This window comes from Lampetra fluviatilis, chromosome 46, assembly GCF_964198595.1.
Source record: "Lampetra fluviatilis chromosome 46, kcLamFluv1.1, whole genome shotgun sequence".
Taxonomy (NCBI): domain Eukaryota; kingdom Metazoa; phylum Chordata; class Hyperoartia; order Petromyzontiformes; family Petromyzontidae; genus Lampetra; species Lampetra fluviatilis.
The window spans coordinates 6682249-6692209 of NC_136320.1; the positions used below are offsets into that span (position 1 = coordinate 6682249).

The window sequence follows — 9961 nt, forward strand, 5'->3', positions numbered from 1 at the left end:
CACCTGATGATGATTGCTTGTGTTGCAATCGAAACGTCGTGATTTAATTTACTTATTTCTATTTTTTATTTCTTCACCTACGTGACTTTACCGAAAGAACCAAAGAGTATGGATCCTTGCAGTCACGAAAACTTCAAATCTAGAACAATCATCTACTTCAAATAGGAAACTCGATTAAAAATACAGAGCCATGAATGATAATACTGTAAGAACGATACTTTGTAACTAAGACAACTGAAAGGAGTTGTTTTGCACAATACAGGGCACAGGCAAAAGAGTTTGGCATGGAGTAGATTATTGGACTTTTATTCAAGAGCATAACTTCTGAACCCATTTTGCATCGCATCACATTCATGACCAAAGGTCATATTCCGCACCCTGCAACACATAGCACCACCTCACTTTACCATGGCACTCAAGTAGAGCGAAAACCATTTCACCCTTGCACCACAACCACCACTGATGCCTGATATTTTACAATACAGAACAGCATAGGCAATTCATTTAAGTTGTGTACACATACGTTTTAAAAAGCGAAAACACTTGTAACATGTGAAATTCCAAGCAATGCATATGCTCAAGTGATGCATTAAAATTATATCTCATGCAATTACCTGAAGACACTGTACAGTATTGTATTTCCTGTCGGAGGTGTTGAGTAAAAAATATGCCAACTTTCAAGTAATGTTTTCCCTTCCACGATCTACTGCATTAGGGTTTCCACGATACAGCAACACAATACTACGTAACACGGTCCACGCTAATTGTACGTTTTTAATAAATACTGCTATATCGTTTCTCATGTTAGTTTCTTCTAACCGAAGAAACAGTAAAATAAACACAATTAGTTATTGACGAATCACTGTTATCCATTACACTGCTGGTTTTCTGCATCACAACATAAAAGCCTAGACCATTGCGGTAATTTAGAATGTTTGCTGTACTATACTCTTTGTTTTTTTCGGTAAAGTCACGTAGGTAAAAAATAAATAATAAAAATAATACCTACGTGACTTTACCGAAAAAACCTAAGAGTATGAATCCTTGCAATCACGAAAGCTTCAAATCTAGAATTAGTTTGCCGTACTGTGTAACTGACTCAAGTATGAGGGCCTCCCCACGCATTGCGGGTCGCGGGAGTTTATTTGACCATACTTCACTCACGTTGGTCATTGCGGTTGATGCAGGCAGAGAGAAGTGACCTGCAAGCACAATGAATTTTGCTGCACTGCCCTCTGCTGACCACTTGCGTAGCACAACCCCGCAGGAGGTAATTATACAACCTCGAAAGTACATACACTGTTCTTAAATTACCAGGCAATTCCAGAGCAAAGAATCGGCATTGTATCTCGTTTATTAACATCGCTGGACATGCAAAAGGCTTCTCGAACAACAGGTATTTAGGCCACAGCAGGTTCAGCTATTCAAATCGACAGATCTTAACTTGTTTGACAATACGATGACGAGACTCATAAGTTAGAGAACCCAGACGGGACCTAAAAACTGGACCACAATAAATGTGCCAATGGTAAAATATCTATATAATTTCAAGTGTTTTGTAATATTCCATAGCATTAGAACATTGGATGATATAATGTGTTTACATTTTCAAAGCTATATGGTGTAGCGAAAGCTGTGATTTAATTATTATACAGCCCTGTATGTCAGTCAAATTTGAACCCAGATTCCAATCATATGAAAATTAAATTATAAAGGATGTACCGAACTACACCCTATAAGGCAGCATAGCTTCAGGTTCGGTACACAAGCTCAAAAACTATACGAGGTAAAATGATAAACTAAATCGATGTTAAGTACACCATAAATTTAACATCCATAAAATGTCCTTGTTACATTTCCTCAGCTTTTTCTTTAAAGAAGACATTTTTTTTTACGCAAGACACCACAACTTAACCCCTAATGAAAGAATAATTTACATTCTGGCTTTAATAGTTACTTTGGCAGATTCATAATTATTTAAACTTCAGAATCTGTTGCATCCATGTCACACGTGCAAAACCATTTACCACCATAGAAATAGGATGCATTCGAGATGCCCATATAGTTTTAAAGACAAGTCCACTGAAAACATTTCATTTATTCAATGAATTTGTGTACCCCACACTGAAACAGGGTCAGCCAACTGAATGCGGATGGATCACACATTCCGCGTGATCTTGCTTGTGTTGACCATGCAGAATTTATTTCATTGATCAAAAATCATTTGAAACAACTTATACTTCATATATAGCATATGAGTAACATTGAAACAGAGGAAACTTTTTTTTTTATAAAAAGAGCCCAATGTAAAGTTTCTGTGTTCCCCCTCCTCCCCAATGCCAGAGTAGTCCTCATATTCGCCGCCTGTGTCTTGACGATTCACATGTTTGCATGCTCGTGCTGTAGCCTCGTGCCGTATGCCCGGGACACCGTGTTCCACGCGTCCATGTAGCGATCCATGCACATCGCTACGCACTTCTGCAATGACAGCAGCAGTTGCACACAGTCAGTCACTCCGCTCGAAATATCCAAACGTGGTTTCAATACGTGTAATGTTAGCATGCAACTCCGTCGTGGCCAGTTGAGGGCAATGTAGCTAAATATTTTTTGTACTGTTCAATGCACCCACTTCTATGCTTCCTGTTTTCACCAACCTGCACTGAACAATGTAACCACCTGTGGTTAAATAACTCCTATGGCCTGCACGACGTAGCAAGGCCCTCATGCAGCGGTCCATAGAACATAGGGTCGTACATGTTAATGTGCACATGAAACCCTAATTCAAAATCGTTGTACAAGCCAACCAGGGGAAAAAAGATATGGGCCTGGGAAAGCCTGTAGAATTGAGAAATACAGACAACAAAAGCTGGAGAATATTGAGAGTCTAAGGTTACAGATGACGTTTACCAGCATGATTTGATGTTGTGGACGTGCAACGCTCCAGCTGGAGTCCTTATTGAAAAAAGGGATTGTTTGTCGATGAGAAGAATTTCGGTGTTAAGTTTGTAACATATGAGAAAGGTTGAACTAATTTAAGGTTGAGACTGCATAAAGGCAGGAGGTGGGACTCACAGCACCAGTCAGCTGTGATGCAGTCTTGTGGTTTGCGTGGCATTGGGTCAAACCTGTTCAGAATTGTCGAGGGATGTCCCGGGTTTGCTGATGCACTTCTTAAAGCATTTGTCTGTCATCCTCTGTAAATAGACACGAGATCAGTAAATTAAAAAACAATTCGGTTTAACACGTAGCAGGCTTTCGCGACCAATATTATTCATAATAAACGTTTTTGGGTTTAGATCGCGTTATTTATAAATGTGTCGTAACCCTCCACCACCCGACACGGCCAATCAGCAAAAAAGTGTCACGTTGACAAATGACAAATAGTTCACTACTTTAGCCCACCGGTGTGTTGAAGCGTGAAACCACAACATTTACAATTTTTGAGTATGACGTTTCGCTGGTAATTGCATCCAGCATCATCGGCCAATTCACCAACACACTATTTGTATTTTGTCAACGTGACACTTTTTTGCTGATTGGCCGTGTCGGGTGGTGGAGGGTTACGACACATTTATAAATAACGCGATCTAACCCAAAAACGTTTATTATGAATAAAAAACAATTACATGCGGGTTGTCTTTTTATTGGTCTCAAAGCACCTGACGTCAGTTACATAATAACATTTCTTATTTCCAAGGCGTACACCCTGTAGCTGATAATTTGGGTGAACAGAAAAGCCCTTTGAATTGTTTCCTAACATCCATTTAGGTTTCAGCAAGACCAGTTCCAATGTTTTTCCTTTCACTCAGAAGGTAGGAGAGTCCCAAGACATTTCGGGCATTAGAAATTATGAATTAGATTATACAACGAATTTGGTAAGCCACCAGCAGCCAATGTAGTTCACGAAAAACTGATGCAACTCGTTCTCGGCAATAAATACCCCCATAGCAGTGAGGTACTGCATTCTGAACCAGCACAAATGTATAAATAAGAGATAAAGGCAATCCTAGGGAGGAGTGAGCTCTAGGAGTCTAGTTTGGATTAAACAAGTGCACGAATGATTATGTCAAGGTCTTCTGAGAAAAATATATATACTTTGCGGATTAGCGCCGAAGTTAAAACGACTGCTCCAGACAACCACATCTCTCCGATTAACACTTTGAAGGCAGCTCTCTCGGAATAAACCCTCATCCGCCACACCCCAACTCCTTGCAATACTCTTGCAGTACTACATCAACGGCCAATACCTCTACTTTGTCCGTGTTGAATCTCAGCCAGACTCTTCACGAGCAAGAAGAGACATCAGTTATTTTCCACTCATCTTCTTGGTTCTTTCGGTAAAGTCACGTAGAAGGGAAGTAATAAAATAATAAAAACAAAACATAATAAAACAATTCTCACGACGTTTCGGCCACAACGCAAGCAGCCGTCCTCAGGTTCTTCGCCTGAGGACGGCTGCTTGCGTTGTGGCCGAAACGTCGTGAGAATTGTATTTTATTATGTTTTATTTTTATTATTTTATTACTTCCCTTCTACGTGACTTTACCGAAAGAACCAAGAAGATGAATCCCTGCAGTCACGAAAGCTTTAAATCGAAATTATTTTCCACTGTTCTTTAATAATGCCCCTGTGATGCCTGAAAAGGCCATCTTGAGCTGTGTTGTCATTTGTACGTTGCTGAAAACGTTGCCCATGCTTCCTCATGACCTCCCCAGCGGCTTCATGTATTTACATTAAACAAGAGTGGTACATACCGTTTGGTTCTTTCGGTAAAAGTCACGTAGGTAGAAAAAATTATAGATCACATTTTTAAATGCTGTTGATTCTCTCTTCAGCACACCGGTGGGCCAAAGAAGTGAATTCTTTTGTCCTTTGAAAAACGTGACACATTTTTTACTGTTTGGCCGTGTCGGGTGGTGGAGGGTTACGACACATTTATAAATAACGCGATCTGACCCAAAAACCTATATTATGAATAATATTGGTCGCGAAAGCCTGCTACGTGTTAAAATGACGTTCCGATGGCAACACAAGCGACCGTCATCAGGTGTGAAACCCACGTGACTTCACCGCAAGAACCAAAGAGTATGGATTCCCGCAGTCACGAAAGCTTCCAAATCAAGAGTGGTACCGTAACACCCCGGTTTAAGACGGGGATGCGTTCCTGAAAGGTGCGACAATGAATATCGAAACGACGTAACAGGGTAGGTGGAGGAGGTGAAGGCTGAGAGGTGACGGATGATGCAGTCAGCGACGCGGGTGTGGGCTTGAGGCGAAGCAAATCAAATAGCGGAATTAATAAAATGACGATGTATTTGCAAGATGACGTAAAAGGGGGAGACGTAAATCTGGGTATTACCGTACTACAACAGAGCCCTGCAGAACACTTCAACAATTAGGGAAAACTGAACTTAATGAAAATCAACAGCTAAATGGTGATGGTCAAAGCAGGAAATGGTTCTGCTGAATATGGCAACGACTACGGATTTCGATTTAAAGCTTTCGTGACTGCAGGGATTCATTTTCTTGGTTCTTTCGGTAAAGTCACGTAGAATGGAAATAATAAAATAATAAAAATAAAACATAATAAATAATTATCACGACGTTTCGGCCACAACGCAAGCAGCCGTCCTCAGGTGAAGAACAGGTCTGCCGAAACGTCGTGAGAATTATTTTATTATGTTTTTTTATTATTATTTTATTATTTCCATTCTACGTGACTTTACCGAAAGAACCAAGAAGACTACGGATTTCTCACCAAATGGTGCAACTCCAGTCGGACTCACCGAAGAGACAACAGTAATATTATGATAATGACGATGATGATGATGCCGATGGAACATGTGGACCTTGGACCAGTATTTAAAACCTCACAAACTCACGAGCAGGAGAAGCCCCGTAAATCCGTGGCCATCACAATGGACTGCAGTGGCACAAGATGACATCTAGTGATGGGAGGAAGCACTTAATTCTAGATTTGAAGCTTTCGTGACTGCAAGGATTCATATTCTTACCGAAAAAACCTAAGAATATGAATAGGAAGCACTTAGGCAAAAGCTCCTCCAACTGCAGCCGTCCAGCCATTGATTTACAGCACACCCAGTGAGTGATGTAATGATTAACAGATCGATATCGCCATTGGAACCTCCTTTGCCAGTAGCAAAATTTGATGATTGTTTTTTTACCTTTTTATCTGGCAACAAAACTGACACCTTTTTTACAAGGAGTCATGTTTGCATTGACCACAATACCTGCAGTTGGAATAAAAACAAAAAAAGCATAACTCTGATAATGTATGCACTGTCCTTGAAATTGATTGGTCCACACCCGAGACAACTTTCCTTAGAACCCAGTCTCACATGGTGTTGGACCAGATGACGCCAAAAGGCGCACAACTCAAAGACAATGCACCATCAGAGTATGAGAGCTCAGGGTAAGCATTTACACCATTGGAACCTCCTTTGCCAGTAGCAAAATATGATAATTGTTTATTTACCCTTTTATCTGGCAACAAAACTGACACATTTGTTTTACAAGGAGTCATGTTTGCATTGACCACAATACCTGCGGTCGGAATGCAAACAAAAAACACAACTCTGATAATGTATGCACTGTCCTTGAAATTGATTGGTCCACACCCGAGACAGCTTTCCTGACCACTGAATGGTGCCATTGAATCGAATCGTATCGCGAGATGGACCGTGAAGAGTGAATAATTACTAGACATCTGTGAAAACGAGCTTTGTAACTCATCGGATTTCCCCAGCATAAAGATTCTGATACTTGTCGCCGACAATATAACGTCAGCTTTAGATAGGACAATAGATAGCGTGCAACTGTACCGTACACGCAGTACAGAGGCGGCAGTACGCACAGTGCAAACGATGTAGGGTAGCCACGAATGTCAACGTTGCAGGCAAATATTCTGTCACTCATTTCCATGAGCCGAGTGATGACATTCGTGGGCAATGGGGCAGTCCTCGTGGCAGATGACCGCACGCACAGAATCAGGACCTTCTTTAGATCGACACGACATCGTCCGTCGTGATCGCGCGATTCCATTTAAATCACCAAATGTCTCGGTCCGCATCTACCTTTTTTGGGTTAGTTCCACGTGGTAGTTGCAGCTTTATGCCAAAATGCATGTCATTGAACCCTCCACCACCCGACGAGATTGTCAAGTTCGCGAAGATTTGTTTTAAAAAATAACAAGTATTGATCACATGAGAATAGGTTTTCCCCTTTTCCCCCCTATTGATCACATTCTGACCAAAAAAACCAATCACTTACCGCTGGCTTTAGACGTTTTACTTGAATTTAAGTCTACAATATTTTAATAGACTACCTTACATAACGTGGGTTGTCTTTAAATGGACCGCTAAATGCACGAGCCGCAGTGCGATTATCGCCTTGCAAGCCAAACTACGGACCCCACAGTCTGCGCTCATTCAACGGAGGAATGGTAGAACAACACTCCCTCTCACACGACGTCCTCCCGCCGTGGCTAGCAAGAGCCTTTAACGTTTGGTACTCAGCTCCAGAACATATCACTGCAGTCAACGCAAGACTGGAACGTGTCGCGTAACGTCACGGTTTGCTACGTACGGTGCGAAAGAAGTTCAACACACATACGTGCAAACACACGCCATGCAGAAACATGGTGTAGGGCCAGTTTCAAAAGACAACGTATATTTGATCAGAAGCATGTGTGTTTGCATGTTCACCACACGCACTGTGTGTGTGTGTGTGGTCAATGCAGACTTGATTCCATGCGAAAGGTATCTACAGTATTTGGTGTTTGAACATCGTACCACCTGTTTAATTGCCAGAGGTCCCATGACATTACTGTAGATACAAGTCCACACGTTCGAGGCTTGACAGGCCTTCACCTACTCTTAGGTTTTTTCGGTAAAGTCACGTAGGTAAAAAAAAAACAATTCAAACATTAAAATTACTACAAGTAATACTGTAATATAAATCTTTGCCTCACTTGATACAGCAAATCTAGCTGTGACAGTCCCACCTGATGACGGAGACTTGTGTTGCCTCCGAAACGTCGTGATTGATTATTTTATTTCTATTATTACTTTTAGCAAATTTTAATAAAAAAATTTTACCTACGTGACTTTACCGAAAACAACCTAAGAGTATGAATCCTTGCAGTCACGAAAGCTTCAAATCTAGGCCTTCACCTGCAAGAGTTCTTGAGCGTTCGCCAGAGCGATCTGCACTTTCACTTGCTCCATGAGCATGCCGGTGTCCACCTTGCCGCCTCCGGCACCGGCGACGTCGCCGAAATCGCCGGTGAAGTCCATGGCCGGGCAAGGAGCAAGGAGATCTCGGGTTGGAGTCCGAATCGCTGGGCCGGGCAGCTTGAGCCGGGGACCAAGGGCACAGATCCACGTGCGTGCGAGGGGTCCTTGCGGGGGTCCTTGCGGGGCGGGGTGGCCACGGGCCTAGTGCCTGCAGAAAGCGTGCGGGAAAGAGCCTCCGCAAAACGTTGTTTCTTCAGTTTATAAATATTTCAATGTCACGGCCACGTTGTTTGATATTAATTACTGGTCGCTGTTAAAGCATCGGGCCGTGGCAGGGTTGCCGATGTTATTATTCAAATGTTGAGCGGGCTACTACAAGGCGGACATCTTGGTAAGGGGTGCGTTTGAGAGGGGGCGAAGGGGGTCCTGCCTCACTCGATGACGTCACGGAGAGTCGGGTCAATGTGGTGACGTCACGACTCGTTCGACCCCTAAACTGTACAGGCTGGTCCAGATGTCTTGTGACCCCCCCCCCCATTCAACTCAATCCTAAATTTCGATTTAAAGCTTTCTAATATATTTTCTAAAGTAAGGGTTATTTAAAGCAAAAAATGAATAAGGAAAGGAACATAAAATGTGAGGGGGGGTCTATTAATTGGGGGTCACAGGACATCTGACATCTGGACCACCCAGTACTGTACAGTATTATTGATCCCAATATCAACAGCAAAAACAACAACTCAAAACACATTCGTCAATAATATTGCGGCTTTAAAAGGCGACGTTTCGTGCCATAGCCCTTCTCGATGGCACATCAATCAACATGAAAAAGGGGGCGGGGGGGGGGGTGGAATTTTCTCGAAACGTCGCTAATTTACACAGAGTTAGAACCGCACGCAGCGGCATCGACGAACGGCCGTTGGCTTTTGTCTCGGGCCTCATTGTCCCCTTTGTGTTGCGTGTTGATGTCTCCTGTGGAGACGACGTAGATCGTGGCACGCCACCTCGCACGCTTAAAAGGGCCGTGCCACGTCAGTTTCAGTTTCATTTACTTGGTAATAACCCTGTGAGCCATTCGGTTCTTGAATCGGGTGCAACCGCAAGGAAAAAACTAAAACATGAACAAGAAAACATCTTAAAGTGACTTTGTGCAAACAGAAAATCCAATAAAAGACAGCAAAATATTGCAGGAAAAGCTCCGTACATCAACGCTGTCTGCAAAAATCCCAGTGGGGTGCAAGTCAAACAACAACAACCACAACAATCTTAACCACGACGCCACCGCTCCCCCAACACGAAGACATTTCACTCACAGATGCGTTAAGAGCCTTTTACTGCCCCCCAAAATTAAAGATTTTAACCCTAAGGGGCCGTCCATAAATGACGTCACGCGATTTTGAAATATCTTTGACCCCCCCTTGTCACAAAAAGTCGGACCCCCCCCTTAAATGACGTCACAAAGCTCTGTCCCCCCCCCAAAAACCATATTTCCATTTTGAAAATAAAACATGCTTCAAATCGCTTTAAACTATTGTCACTGTAGTGCGTATTCACATTTAGTCATTTGCACTTTCCTCTGTCTTGTGTCAATGTGCTCAAGTTAGGGGCCGTCCATAAATGACGTCACGCACCTAAGGAGGGGGGGGGGGGTCAGACATTTGTGACGATGTGTGACGAGGGGGGGGGGGGTTGAGTATTGTGACGTC

General features: G+C 42.6%; 1 protein-coding gene across 1 annotated transcript; it reads right to left on the minus strand.

The window, feature by feature from the left end:
• Positions 1–1336: 1336 nt before the first annotated feature.
• On the minus strand, positions 1337–8427 carry TIMM13 (translocase of inner mitochondrial membrane 13). Its single transcript, XM_078876812.1, has 3 exons — positions 8193–8427; positions 3126–3194; positions 1337–2478 (listed from the first exon to the last, which is right to left on the minus strand). Exons 1-3 carry the CDS (start codon positions 8313–8315, stop codon positions 2380–2382), a joined length of 291 nt encoding a protein of 96 aa, XP_078732938.1. The 5' UTR covers positions 8316–8427; the 3' UTR covers positions 1337–2379.
• Positions 8428–9961: the final 1534 nt, after the last annotated feature.